Below are 25090 nucleotides of genomic sequence, written 5' to 3' on the forward strand. Positions count from 1 at the left end.
AAATAAAAGAAGATATTTTAGATGATCAGCTAGAAAGCTAGAAGACTAGATTCACGTTGTCACATTGTTCACGTTCACTTGTTCACGTTGTTCACATTCACGTTGTTGACTATTTACTCCACTCTTGTATTACTAATTTTATTGATCATCTATCTTCTATACCAGCCCTTAGTTTTTGCTCGTTACTTCCTTCCCCAGTTGATTTAGATGTCCTGCAATATAACCAGTATTTTTTTAGGTTACCATACAGTAACAGAAGAACAGAACTTGACTGGTCTCTCGAGGAAAATGCCCTCCAGGCTGTTGCTCCACAAATAAAAGAAGATATTTTAGATGATCAGCTAGAAGACTACGTTCACGTACCCCATATTAGGCAAAGATATTCGAAAGTATTGGATAAGACAACTTTCGACCTACCCTATCGATATCGATCGGGTGCTCTTGCCACAGTACACTCTTATTTGCAATTTGAAAAATTTGCAAATGTAACACCAGAACAGTTAAAGCTTTCGTGCATTCTGGGCTGGTGCTATAGATTGGTAAAGTATTTTCTTTGAACCATTTATTATAAACTAGTGTTTTTATCCATCGCCATGCGATGGGGATACAATCAGTTGCTCCCTCCCTACGCATCATTATAAAGCCTTTTTTCAGTGCATCACAGATTATCGAATTCTCTCTAACGCATTACTGTTGGAAGTGACAGAAAGAAACGTACCTTTGTGATTATTTTACACTGGACTTGTGTATTCCTTGCTATGTATTTGCATATTAAAACCACTTATACTTGTAGATGTATAATTGGTTGACGATTACAATAATCTAAATAGATAACCAATAATTGATGCGAATAAAGATACTTTGACAAAAAAGTAGTCGATCGCGACAGTATATTCACAATATTATATGGTAAAAGGACAATTGTAATTTCTAGACTAGTATTTTTCAGCGACGTAAATATTAATATTACGTCATTGGTATATTTGAACATTGTATAGTGAAATTTGATTTTATTATTTTGTCGTTATTTTATTATTTATCTCTCGTAAAACGGGGAAGACGAAAAGCCCTAGATACAAAGTTTACTACAATAAAAAGAATTAAAATAAATGAAATAAAAATAATAAACAATATTTTAAATCCAATACTTTTCGTTAAGAAACTGCTTTCTGGCTGCATCACGTATCTCTGGCTTTTACAATGAATAAGCACAGAGACGACGAATATAGAAGAAAACAAATAAAGGACACGGTCACGTATTTGCATTCTTTTCATCTGGGATAAGAGGAGAAAGACAGTTTCTGGTACTCAAATCTGAGTAAAGATGAAAAAGGAAAAGGCAGTTCCTGTTTTTATTTGATTCAGAGTTGGACCACCATCTCCAGATAGATATTTATGCATCTCATGCGTCCTCGGTGAAGCCATGCAGTCAAAACTCTAAACCAAATATCAACAGCCTGCCTATTTAAGGAGAATCACCGCGAAGCAATCATTCCACCTCTGAGATGCAAAACAATGACATTTCTCGTAAAATCAGGAAGACGAAAAGCCCTAAATACAAAGTTTACTACAATGAAAATAATTAAAATAACTAAAATAAAAATAATGAACAATAATTTAAATCCAGGACTTTTCGTTAAGAAACTGCTTTCTGGCTGCGTTTTGTATCTCTGGCTTTTACAATATATAAGCACAGAGATGACGAATATAGAATAAAGCAAATAAAGGACACGGTCACGTATTTGCATTGATTTCGTCTGGGAAATGTGCCAAAAGACAGTTTTTGGTACTCAAATCTGAGTGAAGATGAAAAAGGAGAAAGGCAGTTCCTGTTTTTCTTTGATTCAGAGTTGGACCACCATCTCCACATTCACCTTCAGCAACTCATGCCTCCTCGGTGGAGCTATGCCGTCACAACTCTAAACCAAATATCAACAGCCTGCCTATTTAAGGGAAAACATCGCGAAGCAATGATTCCACCTTTGAGACGCAAAACAGCGACATCTCTCGTAAAACGAGGAAGACGAAAAGCCCTAGATACAAAGTTTACTACAATTAAAACAATTAATATAACTGAAATAAAAATAATAAAAAATATTTTAAATCCAAGACTTTTCGTTAAGAAACTGCTTTCTGGCTGCATCCCGTATCTCTGGATTTTACAATATATATAAATAAATAGTGTTTTTCTATTCTCATACTAGAATATATCAATTATGATGTCACTACCTGTATCATAATGAACTTCATTATATTGATTTTCATTAAGATACAGATTTTTGGCGAGTCAAATACATACGCTTTGACAGTTCTCATTATGTAAACAAACTGACAAACTGATAAACTATTTAATTTGATTCTGTTACAAAATTAATTAATTTGAATATATTTTTTGTTGTGAATGATCATAGAAAAAATAGTGTATACAACTTGCATTAATTGTCATTATGAAGCTCGTACTCTATACGAAACTCACCGCATACGGCTCGTTTCGTATCCCTCATACTCGCTTCATAATGACCATCATTAAATACTCGTTGCATAATATACTATTTAATGCTTGCTATCTAGAAATTGCCTGTTTGTAGCGCGCCTATCGTTCGATTTTACATAAATGAGAAATGCATTGAAAACATCATTCAAGCACTATGTGTCTATAGCTTTGTTTAACAATAAAAAAAATTAATTTTAGCAATGCAAATAATCAAAACCAGCATAATTTGACTTGAACTTTCAAATTCAGTATAGACCAGGGTAGAAAAATAAAAACGGGAAAAAAATCAATACAGGTATTTGAAGGTGCTAAATCGTAGGGAGTATATAGTTAATTAAAAATACATACAGAGGTACTCGTAAATCGACCTCATTTTTTTATAAAAAATGCCAAAGTCAGAAAATATTGTTTTGTGCCTATAGCATTTTTAGTATCATATTTACAGCAAAAGTTGTATTATGAAAGTTGTGTATCACAAAAAAACGATTAATTTAAATTTTTACAAGTTAAAATCCATCAAGAATTAACCGAGATAATTGCAAAAACCACGTTTTTTGCACTATTTTGGAAATGTTAATAACTTTTACTAAATATGTGGTAAGGACCTTATTGTACCTTGATCATAAGGTAATTAATGCCTGGTTGCACCAACAGATCTTAAGCTCCAGCTTAGCTAAGCTCTACTTATAGATAGGGCCTCCTTTAATATCACTTACGTTGCACCATACTTTTAGATTCTTACCTTATTATCAATTATATCTATTATTATATTATGGTATTCTCATTGTAATATATTATAATTATATTATATTAATTCTTATGATATTCTCGACTTAAGCTTAAGATCTGTTGGTGCAACCGGGCATTAATGCCTTTATTAGTTTACAAAATCTCAAGAAGATCTGTTTGTTAGTTTACAAATTATGTTAAATGTTTATCCCAGACATCGAATGTTTAAACAATCATTGTTGCCCAAGGAGTGTTTTCAGAGCTTTTTGGCAAAGTGCAATGACTACTTAAAGACTCAAAGTAATGAGAAAATTAAAAAAAATAATCTATTTGTTTTTTAAATGTTGTTAAACAAGTCGATAAAAAAATGGTGAGTTTTTTCTTAATAAACAATTAGAATATCTTTGCCATTTTTCTGATAAATAATTATAATTTGTTGTGTCAAAAATCTGGTAAAAAAATGCACATTAAAATGAAAAAAATAACTTTCTAGGACCAATAATAGCCAAGTTATACTTTTTTTTTTGAAAAATCACATCTCTATTGTTTATAAATATTAAGAGTTGAAATTTTTACAGTATGGTAATAAATATCTATATTTTATATGACAATTGATAAGTACCAAATATCTTCTATTTAAAACGAGTAATAGCCCTGTAAAATCAAGTTACTCACGCTGACTGAGCTGGGACCGTGTGATATGGAAGAATGTCGGAGTTCAGTTTCTCTAGTCGAGATTTTGCTATAGAAAGTTCAATTTGGAGCGCTTGAAAAATTTTATAATATCTCAGCTTCCAGAGAACGTAGAGCCTTCAATTTTTTTTAAATTGGGGTAACTCGACGAAAGAATAACAACTAGCTAATTTTCATTGACCGGAAAAATCGGAAAATTCTGGAAAATGGATTTTTTTATTCAATATTCTATTTACAACGTTAACAGTAATATATTTTGATAAACATTTTCATAAAATATTATAAATTTGTGAATAAATATTAAAATATAATTATGGTATGTACCTATATATTTATTTATATACAGGGTTGTTCATTTTATTCGCCTCAGTGTTTGTACGGAAAACGACTTGATTTAAAAAAAAATCTTCATAGAAATATACAAAGCCATTGACACTACAATATAAAAATAATATGAATTATACAGGGTGCTTCAAAAAAGAGTGGTATGTCAAAGATATATTTTTTATGGAACACCCTACACCTAATGAAATTTTTGAATTGCTTAAATTGAAACAATATGCTAGCTGCTAGCTAGACTATACCTAAGTACAGGGTGTTTTAATTCATTTAAATTTTTAGAAAAATGTAAAATTTTAGAAAAAAATAAATATTTACGAATCTAAGAATCGTTGACAATTTTTTCTTGGATCTTCATAATAGACTATTTCGCATATTTAAACAGATGTTTATTGTAACAAAATTTATAATTACTTAGGTCCAATTTCACCAACAACAAATAAATCAATGAATGCTATTCGTCCAATAAAATGTATTAGATGTTTAAGTTTATATTTTGTTTCAATTAGTCCTGTCGCCAGGGGGGGTGTCCAATATCAAATATTCGGTATTCATATCCGAAATTGGACAGTATCATTTTATCACCCAGTAGATCGAATGCATTTATTTGTTATTAAACACACACACGTAATTAATTAAATTACATACACATTTGGTCAATTAACAATAATATAATTTGGACATCAGCCAAAAGTTGCTGACATAAGATAAACAATTTACCTTAATTAAATACACAAAATCACGCGGGGCCCGTGTTTACATTGACCCAATTTAAACTTATATAAAACTAAGATCTCTTGTCTAGAAATTTAATTATTATTAATTCATTAACGCGAGTGATTGTCTTCAACGCTCATCATTTAAGTCTCTACTCAAAGTACCCCGGGTCAACATCCATAGTGTAAGTCTCATCAATAAACTCTGTTACTATTATTCGGTGTTTCCATCACAACTTAAAGACCATCTACACTGAGCCAACGAAGGGATATTGTTCATGGTCCTATCGAGAAAAAGAATACTTCAAGGAAGTTTGAGAAAGCCTATACAGTCCACACCAGCAACACCCTCAGAGAGAGACCACTAGACCCGGGAGAACGAGAGCCGATTGCAGAGCTAAGAGCAGTACCATAGCCGAGAGCCGATTGCAGAGCTAAGAGCAGTACCAAAGCCGAGAGCCGATTGCAGAGCTAAGAGCAGTACCATAGCCGAGAGCCGATTGCAGAGCTAAGAGCAGTACCAAAGCCGAGAGCCGATTGCAGAGCTAAGAGCAGTACCATAGCCGAGAGCCGATTGCAGAGCTAAGAGCAGTACCATAGCCGAGAGCCGATTGCAGAGCTAAGAGCAGTACCAAAGCCGAGAGCAGATTGCAGAGCTAAGAGCAGTACCAAAGCCGAGAGCCGATTGCAGAGCTAAGAGCAGTACCAAAGCCGAGAGCCGATTGCAGAGCAAAGAGCAGTACCATAGCCGAGAGCCGATTGCAGAGCTAAGAGCAGTACCAAAGCCGAGAGCCGATTGCAGAGCTAAGAGCAGTACCAAAGCCGAGAGCCGATTGCAGAGCGAAGAGCAGTACCAAAGCCGAGAGCCGATTGCAGAGCTAAGAGCAGTACCAAAGCCGAGAGACGATTGCAGAGCTAAGAGCAGTACCATAGCCGAGAGCCGATTGCAGAGCTAAGAGCAGTACCAAAGCCGAGAGCCGATTGCAGAGCTAAGAGCAGTACCATAGCCGAGAGCCGATTGCAGAGCTAAGAGCAGTACCAAAGCCGAGAGCCGATTGCAGAGCTAAGAGCAGTACCAAAGCCGAGAGCCGATAGCAGAGCTAAGAGCAGTACCATAGCCGAGAGCCGATTGCAGAGCCTACCAGAAGCGAGGGACCCTAGACGTCTAAGAAAACAAAAAAAACCGTAAGTTTTTGAATAATTACAAAATCTTCCAACTGTTACAATCGTACAATTTAACAAGTTTTTATTTTTATTATAATTCAACAATCTAGAACAACAATCTCCACTCTATCAATAGTAAAATAATGTACTTTAGAATGTATACCATATAAATAATAAAGAGACAAAAATATATTTGAAAAATAATTTGAAAAAAAAAAAACGTTCATAAACATATAGCTTGCTTTAATTTCAATTAAATACTTTATTTCGAAAAAAATTAAAATACTACGTAACTTATAGAACGATAAAAGTCCACTCTATATAATAATTTCAGTTAAATTTTCACTATTTTAGAAAATGAAAATATTTTACCTACTTCTGTAAAAATTAATCACATAGATATCTAATTGCCAAATTTGAATAAGATTCCAGTATTAATATTAAATATATCATTTACAGATCTTTTATAAATACAAAGGTTTATTACATTATCCAACCAAAGAATTTCAATTTTAGCGTTAGTGAAATCGTAATACTATTCAGTTTATTTACAAACAGAAATCACTTAGTCAGGCAAGCGACCTACGGTAACGTTGAAAAATTTGCAAACTTGGCATACAATTACATTTTTATTTATATACATTCTGGCTTACGAGAGAGCGTGATAGTACAGGTATAAAAAATTAATATAATTGTTAATAAGCAGATATTTTTTTTGTGTGAATTTGATGGCCTTGGACTAGCCAATTAGCCAGAGATTATAGGCATATTTAAGTACATTGCTTAATAAATAAAATACAGTTCATATTGTTTAATATATTTACCGCTGAATTTAAAATTTTATAAAAATAACCATGGAAAGTGTATACGTTAAGCAAGCGGAGATAGGAGCAGAATTAGCGAAACTAGTTTCAAATACTAAAAAGGATTCTCAATCTCGGAGGACTCAACAATACATCCGGGATAGGCAGGAAAAATTAGAAGAATATTGGGCAAAATTTCTGAATAACCACGAAAAGCTGCTAGAAGGAGGTATAACGAAAGAAAAATATTTTGAAACAAAATACCATGATCAGGTATTTAAGACATATATTGAGGGGAAAACCCTGTTGGAAGAATATGGAAGGGTGCTGAAAAGAGGAAAAGCACCGAAAGTAAAGGAGATACAGATAAGGAAGCAAAGAATCGAGGAATTATTACGGCCAGAAAATGAACAAGATTTGCAGGAGGATGAAGAGCTGCAGTCAGAGTTAAGAGAATACATGGAAAAGGTGAATACACTAATAATTGAAGCAGCAGTAAATGAGGAACTAGACGCTATAGATAATGAAGAAGTAGAGAGAATAAATCAACTAAAGAGGAGAGTCAGGGAAACCTTGAAGAAAATAAGGCCAGGAATGCAACGGCCAGAAAGCACACAGAGGAGGGACGGTGTGACATTACCGCAGGTAAAAATCCCTGTGTATGAAGGCAGGTATGAAACGTGGAGAACTTTTCAAGATCTGTTTACTAAAGTAATACATGAAAACGACCAGTTATCAAACGCAGAAAAAATGCAGTACCTAAAAACTCAACTAAGAGGGGAAGCCAACAGAATGGTACAACACTTAAACATATCCGAGGCCAACTACGAAGTGGCCTGGAACATGCTAAAAGATAGATATGAGAATCCAAGGATGATATTGTTTAAATTGATAGACAGGATGCTACTAGCACAGGAAGTAAAGGAATCTTCTGCTAGAGCATTGAAATCACTACATGACACCTTCCACGAAAGTCTGGCAGCCATAGGAGGGTTAGGAACAGACACGGAAGCGTGGAGCCCATTGGTAGCCCGAATTATCATAACGAAATGGGACAATGAAACCAGGAGGCTGTAAGAAAACCACGTTGGAGACAGTAGAGAGATACCGACGTACAAATCGACACAAACATTTTTACAGCGAAGATTCCAGACACTGGAACTGCTGGAGTCAGAAAAAAGACAAGAGAAGCAAGGAGGATCTGGGAGGAAACCAAGAACACGTTGCGTGATATGCAACGGAGATCACGGAGTACCGAACTGCAGAGAATTTCAGGAACTCAATGTAAGAGACCGAAACAGGAAGATAAAAGAAAAAGGATTGTGTGCAAACTGCCTAGCACATAAAAAAGAAAAACAATGTTATGTACAATATAGGTGCAGACACTGTGGCGGAGACCATCACCATATGTTGCATTATGAGAAAGGAACCACAGGCAACAAAAGAAACTCCAATGAAACGAAAGGAGAACAAACACAAGAAAGAAATGGAAGAGATTCGAATAATAGAAGAAACGGGTATCAAGCTAATAGGTACAGAGGAGGAAATAATAATCCATACAACGCCAGAGAACAAAATAACGGAAGGCGAGAAAATACACAAGATACCAATGGGCATAGGAATATCAACGACCACCAAAGAGGACAGAATTCAGTAAACTGTGCAAGCCATAAGGAAGGTGAAGCATTACTAGCGACAGCTGTTGTACGCATAAGAGATGCGAAAGGAGATTCACACATAATGAGAGCATTAATCGACCAAGGGTCACAATGCGCATTTATAACGGAACAAGCTGCGACGACGCTAGGAACAACAAGGAAGCCCATACAGGCGACCATATCCGGGATAGGCTCGTCAGGAGAAAAAACAGCCAATTGGAGTATGAAACTTTTAATCGAAACTCATTACGAAAGTGACTTCGAGATGGAAACAGAAGCACTAGTATTACCGAAGATAACAAGGAATTTACCGGAACAGGATATAATTCTACCGGACTATAACGAGAAAAATGCAATACTGGCAGATCCAAGATATTACAAGGTAGGGAAAATAGACTTACTACTAGGAGTAAAAGAATACAGTTACATATTGACAGAAGGGATGCACAGAATAAGTAATGGACTCCTGAGTCAAAACACCAAACTAGGATGGATAGTTTCGGGGATAGCACGAGAGAAGGAGACTACAAAAGCAGAAGTTTGCTGTATGATATCCAGACAAGAGATGGACATACAAATAAAGAAATTCTGGGAATTAGAAGAAGTAAATCAGGAAACAAGTTTATCAGTAGAAGAACAAGAATGTGAAGAAATGTATCGACAGACAGTAAAAAGAGATGAAGACGGGAGATACGAAGTGAGAATTCCGTTTAAGGAAGACGTAACAAAGCTAGGAGAATCTAAGCAGCAGGCATTCGCCAGATTGATGCAACTAGAAAGAAAGTTTGCAAAAGACAAACAGTTAGAAGCGAATTACAGACAATTCATGGAAGATTATGAAAACCAAGGTCATATGGTAATAGCAGAAAACCAGGGAGATGGGTACTACCTACCTCATCATCCAGTGAGAAAAGAGGACAGTACTACAACGAAAATAAGAGCCGTGTTTGATGCATCAAGTAAAAGCTCATCGGCAGTAAGCCTGAATGATATTATGCACACAGGGCCGAAATTACAACAAGATTTGACAAATATACTATTACGATGGAGATCCAATAAGATAGCATACTCAGCGGATTTGGAAAAAATGTTTAGACAAATCAGAATGGCAGAAGAAGACCAAAAATATCAAAAAATTTTGTGGAGAAAGGACACAAAGGACCCAATACAAGAATATAACTTAACGACGGTGACATACGGCACGGCCGCAGCACCATTTTTAGCGTTGAGAACAATACAGCAATTACAAGAAGACGAAGGAGCGAGATTCCCGTTGGCATCGAAAATTGTAAAAGAAAACATGTATGTAGACGATATACTAGGAGGAGCGGAGACAGTGCAGGAAGCAGAAATAGCCCAAAAGGAATTAATACAACTGTTCAGAAAAGGAGGTTTCATTCTCAGAAAATGGTTGAGCAACGAAGAAAAAATAATGGAGAACGTACCGGAGGAAATGAGGAACGTAGACTCCAAGGAATTCAAACAAGAAGAAGTACGGAAAACGTTAGGAATACACTGGTCCCCTAAAGAAGATATAATCACATTCAAAATAGGGATAACGACAGCAAAGAAAATAACGAAAAGACACGTACTGTCAGAAGTAGCAAAACTATACGACCCACTAGGGTGGATAGCACCTGTAGTAATTCAGGCGAAAATGTTCATACAGGAATTATGGGAGCAAAAAACCAGTTGGGATAAAGAATTAACTAGCAACCAACAAAGCAGGTGGAATACATACCAGGCGCAATTAGTAAATCTGGAGAAAATAACATTGCCCAGGTGGAACAACTTAAGCAAGACAAACAGAGTACAACTACATGGATTTGCAGATGCAACTATGAAAGGATATGGAGCGGTAATCTACTCAAGGGTGTTAGGCCCAGAAATCAAAACGAATCTAATGATAGCAAAATCGAAAGTCGCACCATTGAAAGGAAAAATGACATTACCGAGGCTCGAGTTGTGTGCCGCGGTGCTATTAGCAAATTTAATGAAGAAAACCCTACAAGCATTGAATAGGGAAAACATTGAGGTATATGCATGGTCAGACTCAACGATAACCCTGGCTTGGATAAGGGGATCATCAAAAAGGTGGAAAATGTTCGTCGCCAACAGAGTAGAGGAAATAAGAGGCGTTATAGGACCGAAAAATTGGCATAAGGTAGATACGAAGGAAAACCCAGCGGACATCCTCTCACGTGGAAGTACAGCATCAGAATTATTAGAAGCAGAGCTATGGTGGAAGGGACCAACTTGGCTGACTAGTAACAAAACTTTAACGCAGGAATCAGAAGAAATACCAGAGACAAATGAGGAGGAAGTCAAAACGAAAATAACGGTGCACACGACAACGATAAAGGAGGACATATGCGAGAGATTCTCAAATTTAGAAAGAATGAGAAGAGTACTTGCACACTGTAGGAGATTTGCAGACAAATGCAGAAAAAAGAAGGACAGTGGACAAAGTCAGCTGACAGTCCAAGAATTAGAGGAAATGTTATTAAAGGTGATAAAGCACTCACAGCACGCCTACTTCAAACAAGAAATAAAGAAGCTGGAGAAGAAACAGCAGTTAGATAAGAAAAATAAATTAGCGTCATTGGTACCATTCCTGGATAGACAAAGAATTCTAAGAGTCACCGGAAGACTGAGACACACGAATCTAAAGTACGGGGAAAAACACCCGATAATTTTGCCAAAGGATAGTGCATTAACAAAGTTACTTATAGCAGATAGTCACGCAAAAAATCTACATAGCGGATTACAACAAACACTACAGTATATAAAAAGGAAATACTGGATAATCAACGGCAGAAGAACCGTGAAAGATCATCTAGCAAAATGCTTAAGGTGCAGGAGGTATAAAAGCCAAGCAGCACAACAATTAATGGGAGATCTACCGAAAGACAGAGTGAACCCGAGTCATCCCTTTACTAACACAGGGATAGATTATGCCGGGCCAATAAAAATAAGTACCACGAGAGGCAGAGGACAGAGGAGCTATAAGGGCTACATCTCAGTATTTGTGTGTCTGTCAACGAAGGCAGTACACCTCGAGGTAGTAAGCGATATGTCTACGGATGCATTCATCGCGGCGTTCAAGAGATTTACGGCACGCAGAGGACAGTGCAACAACGTATACAGCGATAACGGAACCACATTCGTAGGAACAGCAAATTTGTTGAAAAAAGAAAATCAAAAAATAGATGACGAGATAAAACAAGGATTACTGGCACTAGGTACCCAATGGCATGTCATACCTGCATATGCACCACATTTCGGAGGACTATGGGAGAGCGCAGTGCGGATAATGAAATATCACTTGAAAAGAATCATCGGGGAAACAGTTCTATCATATAAAGAATTGAGTACGGTGCTGACACAAATAGAAGCATGTATGAACTCGAGACCATTATGTGGGTCAGCAGAAGACCCTGAAGGGAAAATAGCCCTGACACCAGCTCACTTCCTTATAGGGAGAGAAATTATATCACCAAATCTGGAAGAAGAGCTTACGACTTATTTGAAGATGCCGACGAGGTGGAGATTACTGGAGAAAATAAAAAGAGACTTCTGGAAAATTTGGAAACAGTAATACCTGCACCAATTACAACAGAGAAATAGATGGCATAAGGCGCAATCTAACATAAAAGAAGAAGAAATAGTTATAATAAAAGAAGAAGATACACCTCCAGGCAGATGGCCATTAGCGAGGGTAACAGAAACACACCCTGGAGCGGAGGGACTAACCAGAGTCGTAACAGTGAGAAAGGCGAACGGGAAACTGACAAAAAGACCCATACATAAACTAATACGACTGGAAGAAGAGAAACAGGAAAAGCCGAAGAAGGCAGCAGCACTAAGATGGAAGAAAATACTAGTAGCTATAATGTTTTTAACGATGTTAAAACCCATAAAGGCAGAACCATATAAAATATATAATCCGGAACCAGGATTTTTCACAGAAGATCTTGGAGAGGTCGTTATAGACCGGGGAACATTTCGAATAAAGGTGTTACTAGAAAAGGGAAGAATTCGAACAGAGCACCAACTAATAGGAAATATGATACAAGGAGTACGAGAACTATGTCAGGATATAAAAATCGTGAATTGTAAGGATATAATAGGGAAGTTAGAGGAAGGACAAAGAAAGGCGGAATCAGTAAGCGAGGGGTTGACAGTAGAAATAAAAGCAAGGGAAAGAAGAGGAATATTAGGAACAATATTAACCTCAGTATTTGGAGTCAATGACGAAGCCTACAGTAACATTGAAGCATTAGACAATAACCAAAAGGAGCTAATAAAGGGATCACAGCATCAAGCGAAGATAATGTTAGAAACAATAACATCAATCAATCACACAGAGAACAGGATAAACGAGCAAATGAACAAGTTTAACAAAGCACTAATCACAGGCCTACAAGAAATATCTAAAGGACTTAACGAAGTAGAAGACAAAGCACAGAGACTAGAAACCGAATATAGCACGTTGCGAATACAAACGATAGCGTTGCAAGTTATGGAATTCATAAACGAATATACTCAATTTTACGAGGGAATATTAAACCTTCACTATAACCACGGACACTTCATTGATATAGTGAAACCGGGTGAGATAAACAAATTGATAGAGAAAGCAGGGCAGATACTGCCACAAGGGGTCGAAATACGACGACAGCCCATTATAGAAACAGAAGTCAGTCATGACGACAGATATATAACAGTCATCGGCTATTTCATAGTGACAGGGAAAATTAAGTACAGCATGCTGAAAGTCACGGCCATACCACTTACCGTTGAGGGGTCGGTGTTGCGCACATTTGTCGCCCCAAGGAATCTACTGGTCGTAGATTATAACACACTGCACTACTTCGAATTGACCGCAGAAGATAGGGAAAGATGTTTACTGTTGACAAAGACGCAGATAGCGTGCTCACCAACGGCTATAAGGAACATGGATACCCAACCAAACTGCATACTTGAAGAAATTTATGAGCGATCTAAGAATAGCACATGTCCAGTGGTAGCCAGGACAATACAGACAGCTCAATGGAGTAAGATGGGTACCCCCAACCTCTGGCTCGTTATCACGCCAGTCACGATACACATATCCATTATTTGCGATGGAAATCGGAGCGAAAGAGTACTGGAACGAGTCACATTCCTGAAACTTTCACCCAAATGTATCGCCCAAACGACAAATATTACATTACTCCCCACTAGCAGTGGGATGGAGAGAGCGGTAACAAGCTACCTGAAGGCGCCAATCACTCCCGTGGCCCAATTGGTGGCGAGGACACCCCGCAGGTTTAACATGCCTCTAAACACCTACCTGGACATACCAGGAGGAGAGCTACGTCACGCGTTACTTGAGGAGGAAAGTCTAGAACAAGAAATGACGCATACGCAGTGGCAATCGATTCCAGAATCTAATTGGCATTATTTTGTAGCCACCGGGACCATTACTATAATGGTAATAATTGGGATACTCACGTTATGGAAATACCGTCCTGTTGTACGACTATGTCGTTCAGGGAATCCACATACTCAGACTAACGAACAGGAAGTACCTGTATTAAGTAGTAATCGGCATAACAATGTACCGTCGACTTCAAAGGCCGACATCCCACTCTCCACATTTTCATCCAATTGCCCTAATTTTAATCTAGAGATAGAGTCGGACATTGATAGCTAGAGTACGGTTGGAAGATTGTTGATTATTCTTAAACTATTTATTTATTAACATGTTTGAATTTGACTATTTTATGTAATACTTATATGTAAACTTTGAGTATTGACACTTGGGCCAGTTTTTGCCCGAGTCCGCAGTATGTCCAATATCAAATATTCGGTATTCATATCCGAAATTGGACAGTATCATTTTATCACCCAGTAGATCGAATGCATTTATTTGTTATTAAACACACACACGTAATTAATTAAATTACATACACATTTGGTCAATTAACAATAATATAATTTGGACATCAGCCAAAAGTTGCTGACATAAGATAAACAATTTACCTTAATTAAATACACAAAATCACGCGGGGCCCGTGTTTACATTGACCCAATTTAAACTTATATAAAACTAAGATCTCTTGTCTAGAAATTTAATTATTATTAATTCATTAACGCGAGTGATTGTCTTCAACGCTCATCATTTAAGTCTCTACTCAAAGTACCCCGGGTCAACATCCATAGTGTAAGTCTCATCAATAAACTCTGTTACTATTATTCGGTGTTTCCATCACAACTTAAAGACCATCTACACTGAGCCAACGAAGGGATATTGTTCAGGGGGTACAACGGCCTCCTTAATTCAGATGGACTTACCCAAGATTTTTTTATATATTTTGACCCGCAGAATACGAATTTTTTGGGTAACAGTTGATCCGGATGTCGATAAGATTGTTATAGACAAAGAACTTGAGGAATTACATAACAGCGATTTCTCGCAAAACGAAATATCTTTTTGTATTTTTTGGGTCATTTTAAGCAAAAAATATTCCTACAAGTTTTTTCGTAGAATGCACAGTTTTCGAGATAACCGCGGTTGAACTTTCAAAAAATCGAAAAATTGTAATTTTTGAACCCGAATAACTTTTGATTAAAAAATAAAGTAGCAATTCTGCTTACCGCATTTGAAAGTTTAAGTCAAATTATATCGGTTTTGATTATTTGAATTGCTACAAATTTATTATTTTATTGTTAAACAAAGTTATAAACACCTAGTATGTGAGTGATGTTTTCAATGATTTCTCATTTAAAATCGAACGAGTAGGTAGTAGAGTAGCTATAAGTGCAAGCGAGGCAATTTCTACGTAGCATGCGTTAAAACGCATGTATTAGGTACGGGAAACACTATGTATTTATAGATTTGTTTAACAATAAAAAAATTAATTTTTAGCAATTCAAATAATCAAAACCGATATATAAGTTGACTTAAACTTTCAAATGCGGTAAGCAGAATTGCTACTTTATTTTTTAATCAAAAGTTATTCGGGTTCAAAAATTGCAATTTTTCGATTTTTTTAAAGTTCAACCGCGGTTATCTCGAAAACTATGCATTCTACGAAAAAACTTGTAGGAATATTTTTTGCTTAAAATGACCCAAAAAATACAAAAAATATGTTTTGTTTTGCGAGAAATCGCTGTTATGTAATTCCTCAAGTTCTTTGTCTATAACAATCTTATCGACATCCGGATCAACTGTTACCCAAAAAATTCGTATTCTACGGGTCAAAATACAGTCGAACCCGCTTATTGGAATAGCCTTCGTGCCAAGCAAAAGTATTCCTATAACAGGGATATTCTAATAACCGATCATATGTGCATAGTAAAATCGTTCTGGTATAGAACCGGTATTCTAATAAGCGGGTTCGACTGTATATAAAAAAAACTTGGGTAAGTCCATCTGAATTAAAGAGGCCGTTGTACCCCCCCTGGTGACAGGACTAAATATAATTTTAATAATTTAAAGTGAAACTGGCGAATTTACTTTCTTCTAAATATTTACAGTCAGATTAACTTGCCAATTTAGTCAAAGAGTAAGTATTTTTTTGTTAAATAAATAAAATAAGTCTTATTTGACGTTAGTAAAATGGAGATATGTCAGTTTATTGGTCGAATAACTTTAATCATAGAATAAACTACTATTCGTCGTTGGTGAAACCGGCCATTGATCGTACATTTTAAGATTTAAAAACTAATTGGAAACAAAAACATTCTCAAATTAAGAAAAAATGTATATGTATAGATTATAATTATTGATCTTCGTTAATTATACACAGTTTATGTACAAATTTATTAATTTCTTAAACATTATCCCTAATTTTTTTAAACAAATCTTCTTCAACTTCACTTTTGTCATCTATAATAACTGTCAAAAGGTTGTAGCATCTTTTTTCATCAGTATCATATTTGCAATTTATGCAAAGCTCGGTACAATTGATTTATTTTAAGAAATTATGGATAATGTGGAAGAAATTGATGAACCTGTACAAAAACTGTGTAGAATTAACGAAGATCAATAATTATAATCTATACATTTTTTTTTCAATTTTAGAACGTTTTTGTTTTCAATTAATTTTTAAACCTGAAATTGTACGATCATGTAATTATAAATTTTGTTACAATAAAAATCTGCTTAAATATGCTAAATAGTCTATTATGAAGATCCAAAAAAAATTTGTCACCAATTCTTAGATTCGTAAATACCTGTTTATTTTTTTTTCTAAAACGTTACATTTTTTTTAAATTGAAATAAATCAAAACACCCTGCACTTAGGTATAGTCTAGCTTATTGTTTAAGGGCAAATTCAAAAATTTCATCAGGTGTAGGGTGTTCCATAGAAAATATGTCTTTGATATACCACTCTTTTTTAAAGCACCCTGTATAATTCATATTATTTTTAAATTGTAGTGTTAATGGCCCTGTATATTTCTATGAAGAATTTTTTTAAATCCATTCATTTTCCGTACAGACACCGAGGCGAATAAAATGAACAACCCTGTATACATACTATAATTATATTTTAATATTTATTCACAAATTTATAATTTTTTATGAAAATATTTATCAAAATGTATTAGTGTTAACGTTGTAAATGTTGAATAAAAAATACATTTTCCAGAATTTTCCGATTTTTTCGGCCAATGAAAATTAGCTAGTTGGTATACTTTCGTCGAGTTACCCCAAAAAAAATTAAAGGCTCTACGTTGTCTGGAAGGTGAAATATTGTAAAATTTTTCAAGCGCTCCAAATTGAACTTTTTATAGCAAAATCTCAACGCGAGAAACTGGACTCCGACATTCTTCCATATCACACGGTCCCAGCTCAGTCAGCGTGAGTAACTTGACTTTAAAGGGCTATTACTCGTTTTATATAGAAGATAGTTCGTACTTATCAATTGTCATAAAATACAGATATTTATTACCATGCTCTAAAAATTTCAACTCTGAATATTTATAAACAATAGAGATGTGATTTTTCAAAAAAAAAGTATAACTTGGCTATTGTAGGTCCTAGAAAGTTTTTTTTTCATTTTAATGTACATTTTTTTACCAGCTTTTTGACACATCCAATTATAATTATTTATCAGAAAAAATGATAAAGATATTCTAATTGTTTATAAGGAAAAAACTTACCATTTTTTTATCGACTTGTTTAACAACATTTAAAAAATAAATATATTATTTTTTTTAACTTACTTAGTACTTTGAGTTTTTAAGTAGTCATTGCACTTTGCCAAAAAGCTCTGAAAACACTCCTTGGGCAACAATGATTGTTTAAATATTCGATGTCTGGGATAAACATTTAATATAACTTGTAAACTAACAAACAGATCTTCTTGAGATTTTGTAAACTATGCTAAACTAATATTTTCTGACTTTGGTCTTTGTTTATAAAAAAATGAGGTCGATTTACGAGTACCTCTGTATGTATTATTAATAAACTATATCCCCCTACGATTTAGCACCTTCAAATACCTGTATTGATTTTTACCCTGAAATCGCTCATATTTATTTTTCTACCCTGGTGTATTGTGGAGAAACACAAAACACAAAAACACATACTTAATATGTGTTTTTGTAGATACACATTAACACTAGTTTTGGCCCTATAATGAGGTATGTTTTTGTTTATGTTTTCAGTTTTGTTGAATGTTTTTGTTTTTAATTAATTTTTAAATCTAAAAATGTACGATTAAATAATTATAAATATTATTACAATAAATATCTGTTCCAATATGCTGAATAGTCTATTATAAAGATCCAAGAAAAAATTTGTCACGGATTCTTAGATTCGTAGATATTATTTTTTTTTTTCTTAAACCTTACATTCTTATAAAAATTGAAATAAATCAAAACACCATGTATTTACGTGTAGGAAACCCTTATAAAAATATAGCTTATTTTTTAAGGAAAATTCAAAAGTGGCTCACGAGTAGGGTGTTCCATAAGAGAAAATATAACTTTAATATACCCCTCTTTTTTGAAGCACCCTGTATAATTTTCATTAGTTTTAGATTGTAGTGTTAATTGCCCTGTAAATTGCTGTCAAGAATATTTTTTTAAATATCAAGTCGTTTTCCGTACAGAGACCGAGGCAAATACGATGAACCACCCTGTATATATATATAAAGATATATATACTGTACATTTATTATTTATTTACAAATTTATAATATGTTATGAAAATATTTATTGAAATATATTAGTGTTAACGTTGTAAATGAATGTTGAATAAAAAAGTCCATTTTCCAGAATTTCCCGATTTTTCCGGTGAATGGAAATTAGCTAGTCGTTATTATTTCGTCCAGTTACCCCAATTAAAAAAAATGAAAGCTCTACGTTCTCTGGAAGCGGAGTTATTGTAAAAATTTTCAAGTGCTCCAATTTGAACTTTCAATACCAAAATCTCGAAGCGCGAAAGCGGACTCAGAGATCCTTCCCCATCACACGGTCCCAGTTAAGTCAGCTCGAGTACCTTCATTTTAAAGGGTTATTACTCATTTTAAATACAAGATATACTGTAGTTATTAATTGCAATGTAAAATATAGATGTCTATTATGATTTTTTGCAAATTTCGACTCTTAATATTTATAAACAATACTGATATGATTTTTCAAAAAAAAAAGTATAAGTTGGGTATTATTGGTCATAGAAAGTTTATTTTTTGTTTTTAATGTGTGTTTTTTTACCACTTTTCTGACACAACTCTCTCTCTCGTTCCATCCCTCCTTGTGGAGTATTGGGCGCTTATGCGTTTCTTGGCCAAAAGTGTAAGATTGCTGTCTGGCCGGGACAGCGCATCTTCTTTTGTTTTTATTCTCTGGATAAATTGTGAACTAATTCCCTCCACTGTCTTCTATCTTTTGCTCTCTTTTTGACTTCGCCCCATCTTAGTCCAATTTTTTCGTGTTCTCTCGTTGTTGTTCTTTTCCAGCTGTTGTCTGGTCTGCCCCTCTTTCTTTTCCCCTCTGGTTGGTATTCAAGTGCTTGTCTTGCTATGCTGCTTTGGTCTTTCCTTAAAGTGTGGCCGATCCATTTCCATTTTTTTCCTTGACTGTAGTAGATACGTTAGTTTGCTTTGTCCTTTCCCATAGTTCTGTATTAGTTATTTTATTTGGCCAGTATATTTTCAGGATTTTTCTTAGAGATTTGTTTACAAATGTTTGTAGTTTTTTAGTTGTATTTTCGTCCTGTTTCCATGTTTCTGCTCCATAGAGCAGTATACTTTTAATGCAACTGTTAAATATTTTAATTTTTGTTGTTTCCGATATTTCGTTTGTTTGCCAAATTTTATTTAAAGCGTTGAATGCGTGTTGCGCCTTTGTTATTCTCGTCTGTATATCCTTTTTACACCCCCCGCTCCTTTCCATGACAGATCCCAGATATGTGAACTTGTCTACCTCTTCTACTTCTTTACCGTTTATCATTATTTTATTATTTGGATGGTTATTATTTTTTAGAAGTTTAGTTTTTTCTGTGTTTATTCGAAGTCCGATCGTGTCGGAGTACTGTGCCAATTTGTCAATTTTTGCTTGCATATGATTTCGGTGTTCAGTTATAAGGCAGATGTCATCTGCAAATTCGAGATCTTCTAGCTGTTTGAAAAGGTTCCACCTGATGCCTGTTCGATCGTCGATTACTTTCCTCATTACCCAATCTATCATAATAAGAAATAGGGTAGGGGATAGTACACAACCCTGTTTGACTCCACTTTCTATGGATATTTCTTCTGTTACTTCACCTGAATGTTCTAGTTTGGCTTTGTATCCTTCGTAGAAGAGTTTAATAAAGTTTATGATTTTTTGTGGTATCCCATATAATCTAAGGATTTTCCACATCTGTGCCCTATTTACACGGTCAAAGGCCTTTTCGAAGTCGATAAAACTCACATCTATATCTTTATTCCATTCATTTGTTTGTTCCAAGATAATTCTAAGGGTGCAAATGTGATCAATAGTGGAATGGTTGGAACGGAAGCCTGCTTGGTTGTTTCTCAGTTTTTTATCTAGTTCCGGCTTCAATCTTTCCAAAATGATTTTGGTCAGCACTTTGGATGTGGCACTTAGTAGTGTTATTGCACGCCAATTGTTGCATTTGCTCAGGTCTCCTTTTTTGGGTATTTTTATAATCAATCCCTCTTTCCACTCCTTTGGCAATTCTTCGTCCGTCCATATTTTATTCAAAAGTGTATGTAGCATCTCTACTGACTGCTCGGTGTCTGCTTTTATTATGTCAATGGGTATATTGTCGATTCCTGCGGCTTTGCCATTTTTTAGTAGTTTTAGGGTGTTTCCAATTTCTTCCATTGTAATTTCTCCAATATTCACTTCTAGCTCTGGTGATTCTACTTCATCTTCTATGATTTGAGTTATTTCATGCTTAGCATATATCTCTTGGAAGTATTCCTTCCATCTTTGTATTATTCCTTTCTCATTTTTTATTCTATTTCCTTGTTTATCCTTTACTTCTCGTATATTTCGTTGTGCTTTTCCTGTTAAGTTTCGTATGATTGTATATTGTGTTCCTAAGTCGTTTTCTTTCGCTGCTTCTTCTGATATATTTAGCATCTCATTTATATAGTTTCTTTTATCTTTTCTGGCTTGTTTTTTTACTTCTGCGTTTTTTGCCTTGTATTTCCTTTCAAGTGCCCTCTCTTCTTCCGATCCTTCCTTTTGTAGAATTTCTTCTTTGATATTTTTTCTTTCTTCTATCAGTAGTAGAGTGTCTTTGGTAATCCATTTTTTATTTTGTCTTCTTTTTAATCCGATTGTTTCTTTTGCTGTATTCATCATCACTTCTTTAAAATATTTCCATGTTTCTTCGACTGACTCTCCAGTTTGTTGTGATACTGTTCGGTTAATTGCCAGTTTCTCACTGAATTTATTTCTTATACATTCTTGTTTTAGGGCATCAACGTTGTACTTGTTCCTTCTGCTGATTTTTTGGTTTTTATCTCTGGCTAATTTCATTTTTAGTCTCGCTTTGATTAGCATGTGGTCTGATCCCACATCAGCACCTCTTAAGCTCCTGACATCTTGCAGCCAGCTTCTCCATTTATATTCAATTATTATGTGGTCTATTTGATTCTTGTATCTTCCTCCCGGTGATCTCCATGTTTCCTTATGTATCCGCTTATGTTTAAAGATGCTTCCGCCTATTAAAAGTTCATTTTGCTCACAAAATTCGATTAATCGATTTCCATTGTCGTTTCTCTCTCCAATTCCCTCCTTTCCCATCACATGTTCATGTCCTTTATTATCATTTCCTATTTTTGCATTAAAGTCTCCGATTACTATTTTTATATCTCTTCTATATTTATTATTAATCTTATTAAACGTTGTTTGTAGTTGCTCGTAAAATTCTTCCTTCTCATTTTCGTCGTTTTTATTTGTGGGAGCATATACATTTATTACTATTATGTTATAAAGCTTGCCTTCAGTCTCGCCCAAATAATCCTTTCTGACACTGGTTCCCACTCTACTAGAGCCTTTCTCCCCTTTTGGGCTAGCAGTATTGCCACTCCCTTTTCGTGTTTGTCATTTACATCCGTATTCCCAGAATATATCATTAGCTGTTGGTCACCTACTCGGGTTGATCCACTACCATTCCATCTTGTTTCGCTTAGTCCGACAATGTCTAATTTGTACTTATCAATCTCTTGGCTTACCTGCTCCAATTTGCCGGTTTCGTGTAGGGTTCTTACATTCCATGCACCTATAAATATGTTCTCTCTTATGTCTATTTCATGTTTATCTTTCGTTTTTGCTCTATTTCTATTTTCGTCCTTGCTCAATTCCTTTTTCTGTGCCTTGTCTGTCGTGATTTGTGCTTTTGTTTGTGTATTTTCATCTTCTGTTAGTTTTTTTGGATTTCCCTGGTCTTCTTCTAGCTTGTTGCTGTATTGATTCCATTTGTGTGTTTTTCCATCTATTATTAATTTATTATATTTTATTGTAACACTTTTACCCTTATTAATTTCTTCATTTGCGACTTGTCTTATTTTTTTCTGTGTTTGTAGTTCTTCTTTTGTTATGTCATTATTTATATATACTTTATTGCCTTTTATGTGTTTTAGTTTAGCTTTATTTTGCATGATCTTTTCTTTTTCAAACTTGTTCTGTAGTTTGACCAAACATGTTTTTTCTCCCAGTTTGATAACTTCTTCGATTTGAACATTGATATTCATTTCTTTTTCCATGAAGTTTCCTACAGTTTGTTTCAGTGCATTTCTATCGATTGTATCTATTGGCAAGCCTTGTATTACAACATTCTTTACTTTCCTTTACTTTTCTATTCTTTGTACACGTATTTTCATATCGTTTAGTTCTTTTTTCATTTCTTCCTTCTCCTTGTGTTTAGTTTGGTTTTCTTGTTTAACTTTCTCCAATTCTGTTTTCAGGTCGTTTAGTTCCTCCCAGTACTTTCTCTGTTCATTCTTTATCTCTTTTACTTCCGTTGTTAAATTTTTTGTTTCTGTGGTTAAGTCATGCATCATTTTAATAATTTGATCGAGCTTATTATCTTCGTTACGGGTTTTGTTAGGCGATCTAGACACTTTTTTACTTTTTTGGAACAATTCTTCCTCTTCTTCTCTGTTCCTCTTTCTATGGTCTTCTGATGTGTCGTCGTCCGAATCCACTTTGTATCTATCCATTATTTTTACCGGTGTTAACAAATTCGAAGCCATTTTTTGTGGCGCAGCGTGCATGTATTACTCACTCCCGTTACTTAATAGTCCAATCGGTGTTTTGTCACTGTTCGGTTTGCGAAAAAGTGCCGAGCCCGCCTCAAAAGCGCGGAGGCTCTTCACCTTATCAAACCTAAATAGTTACTGTTATTTATAGTTCGTTAATTTGCATACGATATTTTTGTTCTTTCCCAATAAATATAAGAAATTGTACACATACAGATTATTTTCACTTACTTATATTCACTCCCGTTACTTAATAGTCCAATCGTTATTTTGTAACAGTTTGGTTTGCGAAAAAGTGGCGAGCCCGCCTCGATGGCTCAAAATCAAGTCACCTTATCAGAACTAATTAGTTTCTGGTTTTTATAGTTCTTTAATTTGCAAGCGATATTTTTGTTCTATTCAATAAATGTAAATATAAGAAATTGTACTTACAAATTATTCTGCTTGTTTTCTTGGCTCACTTTCTGCACAATTTCACTTTGTCACTTTATGGTTTCTTTGGCGCTTTAAAAGCTTTTTAATTATAGCCGTAATAATCACAAAACTTGATAAAAGTTACGAGCACTCATAAACACGTCTTACCAATTCAATTAGAGATGGGACGATTCTGATACAACTAATTATAATTATTTGTCGTGAAAAATAACAAAGTTATTCTAAATGTTTATAAGGAAAAAACTCGCTATTTATTAAACGACTTGTTTAAGAGCATTTAAATAATAAATGTATCATTTTTTTTTAATTTATTAGTAGCTTGAGTCTTTAAAAACTCATTCCACTTGGCTAAAAAGCTCTGAAAATACCCCTTGGGCAACAATAGATGTTTAAACATTCAATGTTTTGGATAAACAATTAACGTAACTCGTAAACTAACAAAACGATATTCTTGATACTTTGCACTCTAGTAAGGGCACATAATATCCTCATAATTAAGGTACAATATGTTCCTTAGGTCATATTTAGTAAAAGTTATTAACATTTACAAAATAGTGCAAAAAATGTGGTTTTTTGCAATTATCTCGGTTAATTATTTATCGATTTTAACTAATCAAAATTAAAATTAATTGTTTTTTTATGATACACAACTTTCATAATACAACTTTTGCTGTAAACATGATACAAAAAATGCTACAGGCAAAAAACCATATTTTCTGATTTTAGCCTTTGTTTATAAAAAACTGAGGTTGATTTGCGAGTACCTCTGTATGTATTTTTAATTAACTATGTCCCCCCTACGATTTAGCACCTTCAAATACCTGTATTGATTTTTACCCTGAAATCGCTCATTTTTATTTATCTGCCCTGGCGTAGTAAGCAAAATTGCTATTTTATTTTTTAATCAAAAGGTATTCGGGTTCAAAAATTGCAATTTTTCGATTTTTTGAAAGTTCAAACGCGTTTATCTCGAAAACTATGCATTCTACGAAAAAACTTGTAAGGACATTATTTGCTTAGAATGATCCAAAAAATACAAAAAAATGTTTTGTTTTGCGAAAAATCGCTGTTATGTAATTCCTCATGTTCTTTGTTTATAACAATCTTATCGATATCCGGATCAACTGTTACCCAAAAAATTCGTGTTCTACTTGTAATATTACATAAAAACATGGGTAAGTCCAACCGTTGTACCCCCCCCTCCTAGCGACAGGACTAGTACTTTTCACAGATCGAAATAGTCGTTTTGGTTGATTTTGGTATAAAAAATGCGTTCTTCCTGGTTGGAAGATGTGAGCAAACTGAATTGACTAGTGTGCGCAGAGTAATCGCTTGTGCCGCAAAC

The 25090-nt window shown here is 34.7% G+C and overlaps 1 protein-coding gene across 1 annotated transcript in view; it reads left to right on the forward strand.

Annotated features, from left to right (window-relative positions):
* Window positions 1–25090, forward strand: part of LOC126882005 (uncharacterized) — a 59970-nt gene that overhangs the window by 12539 nt on the left and 22341 nt on the right. Inside the window, exon 2 of the mRNA XM_050646779.1 lies at window positions 239–539. Coding sequence (XP_050502736.1) covers window positions 239–539 — 301 coding nt within the window. The remainder of the gene's footprint in view (window positions 1–238; window positions 540–25090) is intronic.

Source organism: Diabrotica virgifera, chromosome 1 (assembly GCF_917563875.1).
Source record: "Diabrotica virgifera virgifera chromosome 1, PGI_DIABVI_V3a".
Taxonomy (NCBI): Eukaryota; Metazoa; Arthropoda; class Insecta; order Coleoptera; family Chrysomelidae; genus Diabrotica; species Diabrotica virgifera.